The 16,797-nt window shown below is 49.6% G+C and overlaps 6 protein-coding genes across 6 annotated transcripts; 4 read left to right on the plus strand and 2 right to left on the minus strand.

Moving 5' to 3' along the window:
• Positions 1 to 50: 50 nt before the first annotated feature.
• LAESUDRAFT_764740 (uncharacterized protein) lies at positions 51 to 2,576 on the minus strand (the record flags this gene model as incomplete). Its single annotated transcript, XM_040913498.1, has 5 exons — positions 51 to 187; positions 254 to 323; positions 497 to 603; positions 670 to 1,544; positions 2,392 to 2,576. 5 exons carry the CDS (start codon positions 2,574 to 2,576, stop codon positions 51 to 53), a joined length of 1,374 nt encoding a protein of 457 aa, XP_040758057.1.
• Positions 2,577 to 5,907: 3,331 nt separating this feature from the next.
• Positions 5,908 to 6,452, plus strand: LAESUDRAFT_559399 (uncharacterized protein). The gene is made up of 3 exons (XM_040902945.1): positions 5,908 to 5,983; positions 6,041 to 6,085; positions 6,174 to 6,452. The coding sequence occupies exons 1-3, from the start codon at positions 5,944 to 5,946 to the stop codon at positions 6,389 to 6,391; spliced, it is 303 nt and encodes a 100-aa protein (XP_040758058.1). The 5' UTR covers positions 5,908 to 5,943; the 3' UTR covers positions 6,392 to 6,452.
• Positions 6,453 to 7,435: 983 nt separating this feature from the next.
• On the plus strand, positions 7,436 to 8,404 carry LAESUDRAFT_764742 (uncharacterized protein; the record flags this gene model as incomplete). Its single annotated transcript, XM_040913499.1, has 4 exons — positions 7,436 to 7,857; positions 7,923 to 8,158; positions 8,212 to 8,225; positions 8,285 to 8,404. 4 exons carry the CDS (start codon positions 7,436 to 7,438, stop codon positions 8,402 to 8,404), a joined length of 792 nt encoding a protein of 263 aa, XP_040758059.1.
• Positions 8,405 to 9,727: 1,323 nt separating this feature from the next.
• LAESUDRAFT_803083 (uncharacterized protein) lies at positions 9,728 to 10,069 on the plus strand (the record flags this gene model as incomplete). The annotated part of the gene is made up of 2 exons (XM_040914012.1): positions 9,728 to 9,777; positions 9,843 to 10,069. Coding segments are annotated over 2 exons (234 nt in total), but the record flags the coding sequence as incomplete, so codon positions are not given.
• Positions 10,070 to 11,174: 1,105 nt separating this feature from the next.
• LAESUDRAFT_718236 (uncharacterized protein) lies at positions 11,175 to 12,154 on the minus strand (the record flags this gene model as incomplete). Its single annotated transcript, XM_040907413.1, has 5 exons — positions 11,175 to 11,224; positions 11,311 to 11,685; positions 11,764 to 11,814; positions 11,907 to 12,001; positions 12,042 to 12,154. 5 exons carry the CDS (start codon positions 12,152 to 12,154, stop codon positions 11,175 to 11,177), a joined length of 684 nt encoding a protein of 227 aa, XP_040758061.1.
• A 304-nt stretch (positions 12,155 to 12,458) lies between these two features.
• LAESUDRAFT_739680 (uncharacterized protein) lies at positions 12,459 to 13,691 on the plus strand (the record flags this gene model as incomplete). Its single annotated transcript, XM_040911028.1, has 5 exons — positions 12,459 to 12,521; positions 12,832 to 13,013; positions 13,110 to 13,242; positions 13,302 to 13,430; positions 13,581 to 13,691. 5 exons carry the CDS (start codon positions 12,459 to 12,461, stop codon positions 13,689 to 13,691), a joined length of 618 nt encoding a protein of 205 aa, XP_040758062.1.
• Between the last annotated feature and the right edge of the window lie 3,106 nt (positions 13,692 to 16,797).

Consider the following 16,797-nt stretch of genomic DNA (forward strand, 5'->3'; position numbering starts at 1 on the left):
TTCTGTGATCAAATGGGAAGAGCATTGACATGAGACACACTAAGCATATTTCAAGCCTCTGCATTCTTGCGTAGGTCTTCCTGAACAGCAGCGATTAACCCATTGACGGACGCATGCAACGCCGTAGACTGCTCTTCATGGCTTTGGTTCTCGATGAGCAGCCTGCAGATATCGCCCAGGAGGGTGCCTGAAGATCATGGCTCTTCGACTTCAGCAGATTTTGCTGGCTCTAAAATGGGACCGAGGTCCTTACACAACTGCTGGACGCCCGCAGTGACACTTTCGATGTGGGAAGTTCCGTGGTTGACGAACACTTCGAGCCACTGCGAATTGTCAATATGACATCTCAATCATCTGCCGCAACATCTCTTACAGTGTTCAACTCATTGAGCTATTGTATACTGTCTGTCTGCTGCTTGTTCTGCTTTGCCCATTGATCAATCTGCAGAGAATGCTGGTGAGACAGACAGCGACAGTCGAGCATGATAAGACAAACTTGTTGGTCGATTTCTGCGCTTGGCTCTTCTCTCTGAGAAGAGAGATTATGACCATCCTCTAGGTTTTCATAGAACACAATCAGCTTATCCATCTTCGCATGCATATCTGACAACCCGGCAGGCTCAGCAGCAACTGATGGAGCTGCTTGTTGAACAGATCGCAACTATGAACACAACGTCTCCAGCTGCTCCGTGATGCTAGACAGATGATCCGTGGGTTGCACATCCTGCACGGGTCTACGCTGGATCTCCTCCAGGATCTGGTTCACCCTAAGACATATATCCTTTATGGTAGTACCATCCACCTTGGATTGTCCTCGTAAGTGGCTCACGGACTGCCCTACAGCCTTTACCATGTTCTGCAGCTCGATGTTTATCAAATCTGGATGTGCTTTTGACAGCTCGTCATGGAGTACCACAGGCGACTTCCACGCGCTGGTGTCTATATCTAACCGTATGACAGGACGACAGCTAGGTTGCGGGCCAGCTTCCTTCAGAATGGATGCAGGGAGATCTGCTGATGTAGGTGGGTCGTTCTGGGAAGAATCATCTGTGGAATACCTGGAAGCAGGCAATATGACAGTCATGTCTAGAGCGGAAGGATCAAGGAGAGTGAATTGCTTCAGCGCCAGCCTCCAACCTTCATTAAAAGCTGTCAGCGTCCTTGCAGTTGATGGCTGCGACGTCAAATGATCTGAGTTCACTGAGAGTGGATGCGGACTAAACGGTTCAGATGTCAAGCGATCCAAATACGCAGAGAGTGATGACGTAGCACACAGCCCGCCATAAGAATCAAGTATCGAATAGGCACCTATGCTCGAAGCGGGACTTGTGCATGCATTAGTCGATCCTATGTCTGCTATGTTTCGAACACGCATAGGAGTAGGAGATCCGATGGAGGTAGGAGAGGAATGCACAGGAGAAGAGGGTGATTTCCCTCTCTCGAGCTGTGCCAGATGCTGCTTGATCATCGAGTGCTGATCGAGATTCTGGATCGAGGAATGCTGCGTTCTTGTCAGTGTCGAAGGTGAAAGCAGAGAAGATGGCCTGGTCGGAGTCATCAGCAGCCTTGGAAGCGGAAAAAGCGCAGAAGAGGGAGAGGTACGTATACTGATGGAATCTGTAATGAAAGCCGTGGAGCTGGACTGTCTGATGTGGTAGTTGGAATGCTAGGTAGAGAGAGCACGGTTGATGTTCAGCTTCGAAGAGGGAGCTGCCACTGGTGTTTCACAAACTGATAAATGGATATTCTGTCGATATGGAGTGACAGGTAGGTTGCCTGTGGCTGCGTTGATCTCTGACATGATTTGGGCGGCAGCCATACTTGAAGCTTCTGTCCTCTCTTCTTGCGCTTGTAAAATTGCATCCCTGGTATACCTTTAGTATGTGGAGTGCTATGCAAAGACAGCATTCCGAAGCATACCATATTTTGCTGACCCACATTGCTCTCTCATGGACAGACTTTGCCACGAACATCTCCCGGGGTCTGCATTCAAACAATAATTCGAACAACTTCACTTCTCCTGCATCCGATGGTAACAGAGCTCTTTCATTCAGATTCAAGTCAAGCTGAGTCAGAGACCGAACATCCACACAGGCCTTAAATGAGATGACATTTGTGTGTGGGTTGCCATGATGTGTATGCCACGTAAGGAGGATATGAGTCAAATGAAGCGTAGCGTTGCAGTTCGTCCACACTGGATGCATGCCAGGAGAAGCAGACGGCGATAGATGGAGAAGAGGGCCAGAATGATGCGCATGTGCCAGTTCTAATGGAGTGGTGCAGATGCTGAAGTTCTTTGAGTCATCAATTCGTTCCGGCTTGGGTGTCTGTACGAACGGAGGATATCGAGACGATAAATCCACTGGTATTGACGAGAAAACATCCACTTACTCAGAAATCGCAGGACGTGTATGGCTGTCAGAGGACTTCTTCCTGAACATGAAAAGGATGTTACGAATAGACTGGCAGAGAGGTGAGCAGCCCTTCTCCTTCTTCTCAATCGCAGAATATGCAGCAGGGTGGGCCTTCTGCTCTGAGGTCCTAGGGTCAGTCGATCTCATCTCTGTGTCAGGCATCATCGACTCAAACTGCCCAATCAGCTCCTTGGTCGTCCATCATCATAAAAGGTCACCCGAGGTAGACGTCGGGTCACGTGGAAGGGAGAAATATGGTCCACAAGGCTCCATATCTGGCTCGCTGACCTCATGAAGCACTTTGAGGCACATCTCCCTGAGGAGGCACCGTGATGGCTCAGGACTAAGCGATCAGACACGGACAAAATCGCCAGAAGTCTTCCCTCCAGAAAAGTGGGATTTTGAACCTTGGATAATGGTAGCTTCATCCATGGCCGTCACCAGAGGGTCAGAATCATCGGTGACTGAACTTGCCCGCATCATAGGGTGCGAGTAAAGGGAGAATATCTCAAAAGAGGCATCATATGTGTGGGACGTTGCGAGGTGATGGAAGTATTGAATTGGTCAACGAAAAGGAGGGAACCTGCGCATCAGATGTCAAGCATTGTGAGCATTGCGATCAAGTCTGTTGGACTCACACAAAATGCTGTATGAGCGATCTGAGAATGAATACTCATTATCTCCACTGGAAAATGTTGCAACGCCATATTCTTGAAAATTTAGGCATCTTCCATCACAGCTGAGAAACTTCAATGAGCCATTTGAACGTGGTCTGAGCAGTGATGCTGACCAGAAAGCACCGCGATTTCTCTGCATTGTGCATGACTGCACTGTTACTGATTAACACTGTTGCCATAGACATGCAACTGCATTGAAACATTTCATCCTTCGCCATGCTGTAAATACCTGAAGCCTGTCACAGGCAGGTAGAGGACATAGCGGTTGGGTGGGAATCAGCGGGCATGGGAATTGAATCACATTCTTTGCAGAGCGGTGAAGCAGCAAGCAAGCCATTGATTGACATAATACAATCTCTGGAGACTGGCTAACTGTTGGATGTCAGAGAAACCACCACTGGCATACGTCTGCCAGTGAAATCTGTTGCACGTGATTGAGACGCTAATCTCAGACACAGGGGGCATGAGGTTCTGATTCCCCTGGAATCATCCTAAACACATTACAGTCACAGTCACAATGATCGCCTCTATGTTTTCATCGAAGTCACCTGAGAGATCACATTGATTGTGACCAATTTGAGATCATGTTTGTGCCAAAATTCTTCGTTGATGTTCATGATAAACACATTGCTTATGATCTCATTGCCAAAATGTAAGAACAATTCTGAAAACAATGCAATTGTCATCTCAATTATATCTACATGAAACCACTGATAAAAGTATGGTGTCATTGTGTCAACATTAAATATGTATCAACCGGTGCCTTTACTAATTACAAGAAGTTATCATTGAGGAATTATGAGAAATGATATCATCTTGTTTTTTGCATGTTTCCTTTCCCATCATCACGATATCATTCTGGCAACATTGTGAAGGTCTTTCAATAAGATCTCAAATAAATTTTTTGTGTTGCCTGAATTTCAACACAATGTATGCTGAATGGAATCTATCTTTTCATTTGAAATGCACCCGATCATTAAACAATGGTGGCACTGGAAATGTCTTCGCCATGTGTCCAAAATGTTTCTTGTAAATACAGCCAATCAAAAATTGGCCTGTGTTATCAAATTCAGTAGTCACGGCATCACAAATTTTTAATCAGAAGCACCGTTTAAATATTAAACCATCCAAACAACTGTGATGGAATCCAAACAAGGGGCACAGTGCCTGGCTGGTTTAAATTTAATTGTTACGGTTAATCTGACTTGGCACGTGATAAGCCACATCTTGTCTTCTGCTGGCTCTCCCTAGATCATGACCCCTTGCTTGAACAGTTGCTAGCTGCCATCTCCCTGGATGGTCGCGATGAACGTCTGCCAACTTAATGCCAGCAGACGCTGGGATCTGGTTGAATGCCATCATCCTTGCCGTCATGAAGACCGTGGTTGCCAGCTGGCAGAGAGGGACTGGAGACCAGTGGCTGATGCAGTGAGTTGTGGTGGCGTCTCGTGCAATATCAAGCTAGTGCACCAGAATGATGGATCATCAGTCAGGAAGCTGAAAGTTGTGGCGGGAACAATGGAGTCTAAGGACATTCCTGGCAGACTCGTCAAACTAAGCACACCATTTATGAACTTGTATTACCCTCTTCTGCTATTCCTGGTGTAAGCTGACAGTACATGACAAATAAATGCAGGAACAGTAAGATGACGATAGCTTAATTATACACTACTGCTGACAGATGACACAGAAGGATACTTAGGCAAGGATAGTTAGGCAAGGAGAAAGGGGAAGGGAGGGGAGGGAACAGAGTGAGGGGTTAGGACAAAGTGGGTGATGGATGTCAAAGGTGTAGGAGAAGGATGGGAGCTTGATGCTGGGCGTTGAGGACGATGCAGTGGGTGCAGCCTCCTCTACATATTCCTGTACTGAGTCGGGCGATGGTGGGCGTATCACGACAGTTGGAGTCTGTGGCGGTGACATGGGGGGATACGAGTGAATGGCATCTCACGTGCTCATAACGGTGATGTCAGACTCCAGTGAGAAGCGAGTGAGTGTAAATGGCTGCATCGGTGGAGAGATGCTGAGAGAGTAGGAGGGTGAGTTCCTTCAGTAGGCAAACATCAGCGCTGCATCGGCATAGTAAGGTGAATCTTGTGGAAAAGGTTGGAGGAATATGAACATGCCAGGTGGGAATGAGGGCATCTGCGTGTGGATGTACCAGCTGCATTTTGGGCGATGTGTTGACTACTGAATCGTGGACATTGCATTGTTCTTAATTGACACGTCAACGATCTATACTGGTATAAAAATGAGCAGCACAGACTCATGACGAGGTGCTCGATGATCTCATCACCTGCAAGGAATCTTTCCTTCACAGTGCATTTTAGTTATTGTAGAGCTAGATAACGATAAACATGACTTGCCTTGAACCATAGCATAGCACTCTATCTGATCCCTCCTCTGACACATTGACACGCATGTCGGTGAGAACATTGGAGCTGCCGCTCTCAGCATCAGCTTTGCTCGTCTAGAGAACCTGATGTGGTCTAGCTCACCTCTACTTGGAAGCGCACCATTCAACATGGATCCATCGAGTGCATCGCTGCCATGGTGGATATTGTCTATGCGATCTCATGATCTTGAACCTAGTAGGTGAGGCAAGGCCTATCCTGAGGCCCGTGACGAACTGCAGGGACGAAAACTCGCTGCGATGGAGTCTCATGCAGTTGCAGCAATATCACGTATCTTGCACTCTCCTCGAACCTTGTACACCCTTAGTAACTGCCAAGCAGCCTAGTGGGAAGAGAAAACAGGTAGGCATTGAGTGCAGCAGTAAGGGTCTTTCTATTAACGTAGACGCCCATAGTGTCGGCTACCGAGATCCACGAACTGAAGCAGCATTTGTCAAGATGATGGATTTGGGCTTGAACGAGGTCCATCTGGTCACAGGTATGTTCACTTGCATCACAGTGGGTTGAAGCTAAACAACATATTTCACCGATTTAGATGCCAGTGGAGGAATTGGATTGGTGATATGTGAAATCTTCCTCAGTCAGTACATCGCCAAATTCTAGTTTCACAACAATGCTCATTCTCTTCTGCTCTATTTTCATGACCTTCTGCCATATTTACGCTGTAGAGCAAGGCGCGAGAGTGACCGCGCACTACAACACCAATGTAACCTCACTCGAGCCTCTCCTAGCTGAATACGGCCCCTCTCGCATAAGGACCATTCAGGCAGACCTCTCGGATGAGGATGATGTCATCCTCATGTTCATCAAGGAGGACGAGGAGTTCGGCTCTGTCCAGGTCCTTGTCGTCAATGTGACTGTGTCCGAGATGACCCTCGAGCAATGAAACTCGACGATAATGTCCAACTTGACATTCTTGTTCCTTGTCGTCAGAGAATACCTGAAACACCTCGAGTGCGCAATGATTGATGAGAAGGACAAGGCAAGTATCGTGCTTGTTGGAAGCACGTCTGGGAAGAGATGAAGTACGGAGAGGCTGGCCATGGGGATTATTCGGCAGCCAAGAGTGGTAGGTATAGTCTTCTTGGCCATACAATGGCTACTTACAAACTGCTGAATGTGATGCTGCACAGCAGGCATAATGTATGGATTGACTAAGACTCTCAAAAACAAGATTGTCAAGATAGCGCCCCTAGGCTGAGTCAGTTGCATTGCACCTGGTACGTCCCTCACGTACCACCATACTGCATGAAAGCATCATGACAATAGCTTTTTCAGGATGGGTGAAGACTCCGATGACAGCCCAAGCCCTGGAGAACCCAGAGGTTGTCTATTGTGCCTTGGCAATGTACGTCCTCATTGTGCATATCCAAAGTTTCTACAGTCTCATTCATAATCTCGCGCCATCTTGGGCAAGTCACGGTGACCAATCATGCATCGCTGTGCGCCGCCCTGCAACAACTTTGACAATCACACATCACGGTGTGACGCTTTTTACAATCACGCATGGTGCAACAACTTGAGCAAGTCACGAAAGCCAATCACATGCCTCTGTGTGACAACTTTGGCAATCACACATCACGGTGCGATGACTTTTGCACGGTGCGACACTTGGGCAAGCTTGAGCCATGGAACGATGGGCAGTTGCTCAGTGTAGACGAAGTGCTCAAGTACGTGTCCATACTGCTAAAGCATGCGAACAGCGTGATTCACCTTTCTTCATTGTAAGACAGATCGACCATATCTACGAGGACATCAGACAAGAGTATCCTGCAGTAGGACTTTTGACGGCTCACGACCGCAACTTCTGGACTGAGGTTCATCTCAATCACATTCACCCTGCCTGCCCAATTTTATTCCAGCACAGCAACATGATGCACTCGCCGTGGACCCACACAACAAGTCCATCCTGTGGATGATCCATTCCTCCATGTTCGTCCTCTACCTTGACATGGAGGGTGCACCAGACTTCATCGTGCACAGCCGGCTGCTCTGGCATGGCGCCGTCATCAAGCCTGCTGGTAAAATTTCTACAGCTGAGAACCTCGGCATGTGCAATAGGTGGATGGACAAGCCGCTGCAATCTGTCGTCGTGGATGATGGCAAGGCAGGCTTTGTTGGTGAGCACTCTATCATGGATGGCACGCTGACTGTCTCGCTGTGCGACTGCATGCTGAACACGATTGCCACGCCCAGGTTTGCGTCCTCCACATCCACATCCGTCACGTCACCCATGGCAACACCTACACCGCTGGACTGGCACATCTCTGCGAAGACACAGAGGGGGATCGTCCACATGGCGGGCTACATTTTTGGGGCTGACTGCAACACTGAGCATGGAGTGCACACAATGTATGGTAAGTGGCAGATCAAGGCATCCAGCATGTCGCCCGACTCATAGGCACGTGCATGTGCAGGGCGAGAGGTGAAGGGGGAGGAACGTATGAGGCGGCATCAACGCAGCAGTTTTTAGAGGGCCAGACAGAGGCGATTAGGGTCATGTCATGGGAGGCAGACGAGTGGGTTGAGAGTATGGATGATGTGAGGGTGGGTGTGAGGGAGAGGGAAGAGCTGTTTGGGAGGGTGGTGGAGGTGCATGGGCAGATGGCGAGGATGGCTGGGAAGGGTCGAGGGGTTGATCGTCATTTGCTTGGTAGGTGGCTCAGTTTGCGTGCTGGTACGAGAGGGAGCTGACGTTGTGAGTAGGTTTAAAGAAGGCAGTTAGCGAAGGAGAGGCAGTCCCGGCCTTGTTCAGTGATCCGGTTGTTGCATGCTCGAGGAGATGGCAAATGAACAGTTCTGTGAGGAGCTGAAGCGCGCAGCACAGGATATGTTTGATTTGCATGCAGTGTTGGCGAAGGAGAAGGCGGCGGAGCTGGTGAAGGCGAGGTTTGATTAATGATTAAGGGTAAGTCCTGCTAGTTCCCATGCCCACGTGCACAGATTACTAACAAATTAGGTTTTTGCCCTCGAGAAAGTGTTATGTGTTGAATATAGCTGGCTACCTACAGCCCTGCACTGGCAAGAATCCATTCGCTTGACGCTCAGTCTTTCTGTCTTCACTCACGATCTCTTGCCTGTACTTCATCGTCCTCAGCTTGATGGCACGATGATCAGCTGGATCAAGTCCGAAACATAATACAGGGATTTATCCAATTACGGAAATGTGGGGCTCAACCTCGTAGCAGGCTTCATGGGCACGTTGACCGCACCGCGCTGCTCCTGGAGTGTAAGCTGGACCTCGTCAGTGTGGGCAATTGGAGTACATGGTATGCATTGGACTTGCATCTCTGAGTGGGCGATATCTTATTATTAGTTATCAATTGATTGTAAGGTGGGAGATATTTTCCTTAGTGCCTGTCGTTATCTCTTTTTATGTCGGTGCACCACCAATCGACAAGCCAACGCTCCGTGGAACGAAGCTTTACTCTTTGGGGGTTAGTGACCGCAGACTATTCTATGTGCGGACTGTACTGATGGGTGTACTTCGTAGGGATGACGCAGTCGACGATTGGGAGATGGGCTTTTGATATATATCAAATGGTGTTGTCCACCCATTCCAGTCGAAATACAATGTCAGTCTCATTCAATCTCGATTCTAGTGCTCAATAATTTGTCTTCAGCTCTGCACTCCAATTCTCGTTGCAGAACATAGCAGATATGACCTAGCAGATATGCTCAAGGTGAGTTTTTCTGATGGTAAAATAATTGTTTAGGTGATAGCACCCTCACAGCATGTCTTTACCATGATTCTTTCACGACCGTCTCAGTTCGGAACAGTTGGAGCATTTTCTTCAACCATTAGTGCCATACGCTGACTCTGCGTTGACCGTTTCATGTAACTCTGTAACCTCTACCACCCCTAACATGGCATCTGGTCAATACAAGGGTCAATACAAGGGACACCTCTCGCACACCAAGATACATCCATTTTTCCTTGGCTGACAGCCTTCCCAGTTTGTTGGAGCTGAGAGGGTGTCCCTCGTGTGATCACATTATGAGATTGTGTTCGTTCATCTGCCCATCTTCTCGCCGTGCCATCTGGTTCATGCTTCATTGTAGATTTCACCATCACGCACATACGACTCGACACTTGTCTCCTGTGAGATGCACTGCCTCGGCAGTCTCGCGCACTTGCACCTGCCCACTCTACCACCTGCATTGACTGGCACATCACAGAACGTGAGCAGCCACACGATTGTACCCTCGAGCACACCCAACATGGAAGCAACTGCATGCTCACGTCTTGCCACTTTTCAACGGTGAACCATTGTGAATCCCCATGTGAGTTAACAATGTCTGCTACTCTACATGCATCATGCTACAGCTTGGTGCAGCGAGGACTTCAACCAGCTCATCAAGCGTCACATTCACGTGACTGTCCCTCAATTGTCTGCCGAGGCCTTCAGTATGCTTGAGAATGACGCGTCCGACCTCATTTCATCAGGCATGGTGGCTCTGAATGCGAAGCTCAATGATGTCGAGGACGAAAAGCCAGTAGGAAGAGTAGTTGAGCTCTGAGGTTTCTTCGGGGATCAAGTCTTGCCCTATATGGTAGGGATACATTTGTCGATCGTTCACTTACTGACGCCATACTAAGCAGTTCACGCATAGATTCTGCTGCCGTTGCAGACTAACCCACTTCTCTCTTTCCTCTATCACATGCCAATGGCTGCAAGCCAGATACTTTCCCAATTTCAGTGACGAACAGCAAAGGATCAATGTCGTCATTATTATTCCAGTCTGCCCCTCAGATCGACATGTGTACTATCTCACTTCAGTCGTTACGTGATCGTGTCATCCTATCCACATTTCCTCGCATGTATTTACAGCTAAATGCATCTTTGGAGGACACAATCTATGAGGGCCTGATCTCACAGCAGCTCAGCTGCAGCAGATTCATGTCTTATGTCTTATTTATCTCCTTTCAATCTCCATTATCACCCGTCTAAACTGTGCCTGTCATTTGTAGGCCGCTCGTGCTCGTTTCTCAATGCTCTCACCCCACCCAATCTCTTTCTCACCACCTCACCACCGCAAGTATCACCAGGCGATGTCGCAGCGCAACACCTTTTGCACATGGTGCGCACGCCACTTATGCAGCTCAAGCACAACATGCAGCACACAAATCATGCACCGCCCTTCCTCTCTGTGGGCAAGCCATGCGATCACCATGGGTGGATCATGCAGAGGCCTGAATGACAGCAGAGTTCAGTGCAAAGTGGACAGAATGGCGTGAAGGATGTGATCGACGAGGGTGGGGAGACACCGATGATACAGGTGCAGTTCGTTAAATGAGCACGCCTATTGATAGCAGCCGAGATAACAATTGGCCTAAATCATGAGGCAAGACATCGATCTTCTAGCTGGCATGGACATGCTTAAGCATCTACCACGCTAAGACCACACTAAGCTTCTCTTCCACCTCAAGTTCCCGCCGTCGCAACCAACATTAATGTACACAACCATTCATCGGCAGATTCACCTGAATCTTTGGTCTTGAGTTTCAACGAGGCAATTCTAAATGTGTAATATTCCGAAAATGACTTTACATCATATAGTATTACATATGTATGAGCAGAGACGGTCATCTTGACTTTGCGAGCAGTTTGTTCTGCCTCAACTTGAGACCCTCCTCAATAACGTGCCAAACCAACCACCGGTATGAATCATGGCAATGCATGAAACTGTTTCTGAAAGTGCTCCATCTCTCCAGGTCCTGCGCCAAGCACAGAGCATTGAGATCATCTGTCAGTTTGATGTTGAGAGTTCAGAATGTGGTAATGATGCTGAGGCTGCACCTACCCAGCTGCAGCCCATCCGGCTGCAGCCTATCCAGATGCAGTGACATCCTCAGGTTACTAAAGAAGGTTGTCACCGTGTTGGGACCCTCTGCTGTTGCAGCAATCAAAAGCTGCATTCGAGCCTCATCCCGTTCACAACTGTAGCTCTTGCGCCGAAGAGCGACGAACATGTCATTGCATTCGAGAATATTGAGATTGATGTCATTTGCATTGGTTGCACACCACTTGATAAAGTGCATCCACACTGGCTCTCTGAGGGCACAAAGGGTGAGCATGTCATCCACGGTCGTATACCCATATTTTATGAACTTCCCCGCAAAATGCGTAAGATGGGATGAAAGGAGATCATTCTGGATGAATATCGTAATCGGATGATCTTGAAGCAATGATGAAATGTCTGTTTGATCATGCGATTAGCAGGCAGAATATGAAGCTATAATTGATTATGACTCACCGGGTGAGAGTGTCACACCATCTGCGTTTTCGTGAATGCTGCCAATCATACCTGCAACAGAGGAAGTTGGAGTGAAAGGAGGCACAGATTGTCGGCGAGTGATAGTATTCAAAGGCGAACTCGGGTGGAACGTGACAGCACACTTATAATTGCAGGGTAGTGATGCATGACGAGTTGGTGCCGGAGGTGCAGCATCAGATGGGTCGTAACTGAGGGGGTGGGTGGTGCGAATGTGGGCCTGTACGAAGTATGTGACTGAGTGTTTATCTTCAACTAACGTAAAACGCTGCCATACATGCAACTTGCTTTCGAAGCCCATAGTGAACTTGCAGTCTTCTATTGGGCAGTGAAATGTGGTCATCTGCGGGTCTCGTTCGATGGCAACTGGCATGACATGCCCCTCCAGAATAACAAATTTGCGCTGGACATGAAAGCGCTTGAAATGCGATTTCTTGTGATCCCAGCTAACAGCGGGATCCCGCCCACATAAACATCGTGATGTCTCTTTGGAGCCAGGCTCCGTTATAGCATGAGAGGCTGATGAGTAGTGAGAGCGGATGTGGATGCAGCGGCAAGGTGATGGATAATGATGGTGATGGGCATATACAGCGCAATGAGGAAGAACATCTGAATCCAGACAGATTGACATATCTGTGCGCACCACTGACATAAGCAGCCCCCTCAAAATCCACGACATGTGCCTGCCCCCCGCAAGTGCCCATGCGAGGATTCCGGACCACCGTCGTCGCCTGCGACCAGTAAGTTCAAGTCTGTGAACCAACATTGATTCACCCTAGCAGGTTCGATGCCCGCACCCCAGTGCGTACTGCTGACTGAAGCATTGGTCATAGGACATCGCGTGAAATGCTGACTTATGACCATCATGAACTCGGCCTATGGCATCATAGAATCACGACCACTTATGCCTCCATACCCACTACATGCTCGCAGTGCAACTCTCTCCTGGAGTTTCTGGTACCATCACCGGCACCACGTGCTGGGACCATCCTAAATATCTGATGCTACAACTGTCATTCTACTATCACCCGTGCCTTCTATCCATCTCAGATCTCCAACATCAGTGGTGTAAATGCATCCAAGAGCTCTGACTCGACATCATCGCAAAACCAAATGCCGTGCCGGGGGAGGAAGATTGGGATACAGGAGAAGCTGCTGGAGACAAAGTACTATGACATCTTGGGCATTCCTGTTGATGTGACAACAGACAATATCAAGAAAGCATATCATTCGTGACTCTACCCAATGGTCAACTGGTGGACCTGCTAACAGCGTCACTTGTCAGGGTGACTCACAATAAAGAATCATCCAGACAAGAATCGTGACAGTCCTCATGCAGAGGAATGCTTCAAGAAAATCGCGATTGCATATCAGACATTGTCTGACCCTGAGCTACGATGGAAGTATAATGAGTTCAGGGCAAAGGAAAGCATGCCAGAGGGTGAATTCGTTGATCCAGAGGTGCATGGTAATTACTCTGTCTTCCAGCATGTTGACTAGAGAAACATATGCTCTTGCAGGAGGTCTTTGGTACCATCTTTGGCGGTGAGCGGTTCGTGCCTATCATCAGACATATTAGCCTTGTCAAGGATATGAAGGCAGCACTGCAAGAAGCAGATGAGATGGAGGACGAGGAGAATGGGAAGCAGGTTCAGCGCGATGCAAAGGGGTGGAAGATCCTCTCTCTGGAGGAAAAAGCACAATGAGAGGAGAAGGTGCGCAAGGTAGCTGCAGAGGTGAGCACTCTTGACTGGTGCAGCTTCATGTGGGGAGTTCATGCCTATGCATTCACAATGCAGAAAGCAGCCGTACGTGCAGAATGGGTACAGAAGCTTGTACAGAATCTGGAGCGCAAGCTCGGGATCTTCACAGAGTCAGCAATGGGCCCGGATGATCGGCAGGTGACATAAAGTTGGCGAACAATATGTCAGCTGGATGCCGAGTACATTGTCCTTTTCGGATCACCCTCAAGTTGATGGATTTAATGGATCACAGAGAACTCAAGAACGAGGCGTATGGACCAGATCTCCTGCACGCCATTGGCTTTGTATACGTGTTCAAGGCCAAGCAGTACCAAGCAAGTGCACAGATGTTCCTCAGTGTCAGCAGATGGCTGCACAATGTACAGGGCAAATACCATGTGTTCAGTGAAACATGCATCCCTCAACAGTCTTTTCACTCCTTTATTGAGAGCAGTCCGCATTACTGCACTTCCTTCCATGACTTTGCAGGGTGTTGACACTATGTGCCACTATCGACCTCAAGAACGTGTTCAAGCAGATCCAAGCGGCGGAGCATGCAGGCAATTTGAGTGCAGAAGAGAAGCGGAGGCTATCTATATAACCCGGGCCAAATGTAACATTCGGCCTCCCTCCGTGCGCACCTCCTAGCTCCTCTAGATCATGTCCTATCCTCTTGAAAACAATCTCATTCGAAAGCGCTGCTTCGATTCTCGGGGTCACAAAAGGGTCACAATCATTTGACGCAATGGATGATGCGCGAAAGCTTGCGCAATCAGGTAAGTTTTTGCATTCTGTCAACTGTGACTAGAATATTTCTAAAAACTTGAGCAGGTGCTCTAAATTCCGTTCTTTTTTTGCGACCTCTAGAAATGCATATCCTCCTCATCATATTATAATTTCAAGTATTTTCACTGTCCGGTTTGTTTTCTATGCATTGTTCTTTGAGCTTGCTCGATAAGCACCCACTTAGCGCGTAGCTCATTTTATTTTTTTCTCGCCGTACATCCACTCCATTCCCTAGGCGCTGCTTGCAACCTCTCGCTATACCATTCACCTATATGTATGCCAAAAATCTCCACGAATGGAGCCCTTTGCGACCCTTCAGGACCTGTACTTAGATCTGCTCTTGCTGCCGCTTTCACTTCCCAATCGGGGAGACTCGTGCCTGTTCCCACTTCTCACCTCTCGCCTCTCGCCTCTCACCTCTCACCTCTCTATCTCGGACCTCAGCCTTTCTCACCGCGCATTCCTCGACATTCACATTTCTCACCGTCAATGTAGCGTCGCGAACGCGTGCACATCTGCAAGGTATCGCCACCGTCGTCAGCGGCGCCACAGGAGGAGGGTGAGTCGTGAGTGCGTAGGTGGGCACAGCTAACATAGGGTGGGTTGGGATGCTATACTAGGTGAGCCGTCCTCACTCTCACCCTTCTACAGTGTACCGGTGCGTGTGCTCATGTCTCTCACCGTCCCAGCATGCAAACACGCCGTGTCGTTTGTTCGCCGCTACTGCCTTCCCCGCAGCCAACGAGACGACTCCACCGTATACGGCCACGCTATCATCACCATTAATGTAGCGTCATGAATGCGCGCACATCTACAAGGCCAGCCCACTGTCTCGAGCGGCGCTGCAGCAGGAGGGCGAGGTGGGAATCTCACGGAGTGTGTAGGTGGGTGAGAGCGGACGTAGGTGGGGTCGTTTGCACACACCAGGTGAGTCGCCATTGGCCTGTCACTGCGGCGCATGCACTCACTGTTTCAGCGTCCTCCCTGCCTCTCGTTCGACCACCCTCGCGCGCTCTGCCGACTCGACGACCCTCGCACGAGCCCCTGCGAGGCATCGTGTGCCCGCGCTCCGCGAAATGCCCCTCTCTTCTCACCTCACACAGCGACCAGCTGCTCACTCGCGCGTTCTTCACCACCATGGCACGCGAACCGGTGGCGTTCTCTGTTCGCCACCACTGCCTTTCCAATGCCCGACGTGATGCGCCGATCGTGCAGGCCTGCCACATCCACCACCCACTCCTCTCCGATCACCACGGCTCTCGAGCACGCGGACGCATACACGAGATCGCGACACGGTGGCGGCGACACTGCAGAAGGAGGGCAGATGAGATAGATATTGTGGGAGGGATGCTACAGGTGAGTCCCAATCGGCCTGTCGCGCGTCGCCCCAGGGCGCACGTAGTTCACGTTCCAGAGCCCTCACCCCCCTCTCTCGTTCGACCACCCTCACGCACTCTGCTGACTCGACAACCCTCGCATGAGCCCATGCGAGGCACTGTGCATCCGCGCTTCACAAATCGCCCCTCTCTTGTCACCTTACACAGTGACTAGCCGCTAGCTCGTGCGTGCAAACCCGCTGCATTCTTCATTTGCCACCGCCGCCGTCCCCGCATCCAATGCGATGAGTCGGTCACGCAGGCCTGCCCTGTCTGTCACACACGCCCTCGTCCCTTCACCACGACTCACGAACGTGCAGATACATGCGAGATATGGCGATGCGTTGTCGGCGACGCAGGAGAAGGGCAAGTGGGTTGGAGGGGCACCACAGGTGAGTGAAGGCTGTCTGTATCGATCGTCGCACCACGGCGCATGTAACAAGCGTTACAGAGTCCTATCCTCTCATTCGACCACTCAGGCGCACTCAGCTGATCTCGAAGATATGCGAACGAGCCCATGCGAGGTGTCGTGCACCCGTCTCTTCTCACTCTACGCAGTGACCAGCTGCCTGCTCGTGCGTGCTTTGTCACTATAGCATCCGAACCCGCCATGTTTTCGTTCGCCACCATCGCCTTCTTCACGCCCAACACGATAAGCTGATCACACAGGCCCACTGCACTCGCTGCCCACTCCCTTGCCTGATCACCATGGCTCATGAGCACATCGACGCATGCAAGAGATGGCGACCCAGCAGTGGTGCCAGTACAGGAGGAGGGAGGGATGGTTGGATGGCATTGAATGGGTGCTGTAGGTGAGTCGCGGTCACCCTGTATCGCGCGTCATCCCAGGGCGCATATACTGACCTTCCAAGCATCTCCCCCTCTCGTTCAACATCCCCAGCGCCATCAGCTGACCTCGAAGACTCATGCGTGAGCCCATGCGAGGCATCATGCAGCTAATGCTGACATGCCATGTACAGGATTCAGAGCAGGAAGATCATGAAGCACGCAGAAGGTCCTAGCTATAGGCTGGACAGAATGCACCCCTGCATTCCCATCTCAATATTCCCACGGACCATTTTCAAAAGTTTTAGCAAGTTGAGCTGCAAGTT

This window comes from Laetiporus sulphureus (assembly GCF_001632365.1).
Source record: "Laetiporus sulphureus 93-53 unplaced genomic scaffold LAESUscaffold_85, whole genome shotgun sequence".
Classification (NCBI taxonomy): Eukaryota; Fungi; Basidiomycota; class Agaricomycetes; order Polyporales; family Laetiporaceae; genus Laetiporus; species Laetiporus sulphureus.

What these genes read in the sequence shown, in the direction of transcription:
- LAESUDRAFT_559399 (XM_040902945.1), top strand. Translation starts at nt 5,944, where the DNA reads ATGATGGATTTGGGCTTGAACGAGGTCCATCTGGTCACAG. An exon ending in CGAGGTCCATCTGGTCACAG is followed by an intron (nt 5,984 to 6,040) that starts GTATGTTCACTT and finishes TCACCGATTTAG; the next exon opens with ATGCCAGTGGAGGAATTGGA. An exon ending in GATATGTGAAATCTTCCTCA is followed by an intron (nt 6,086 to 6,173) that starts GTCAGTACATCG and finishes TTTACGCTGTAG; the next exon opens with AGCAAGGCGCGAGAGTGACC.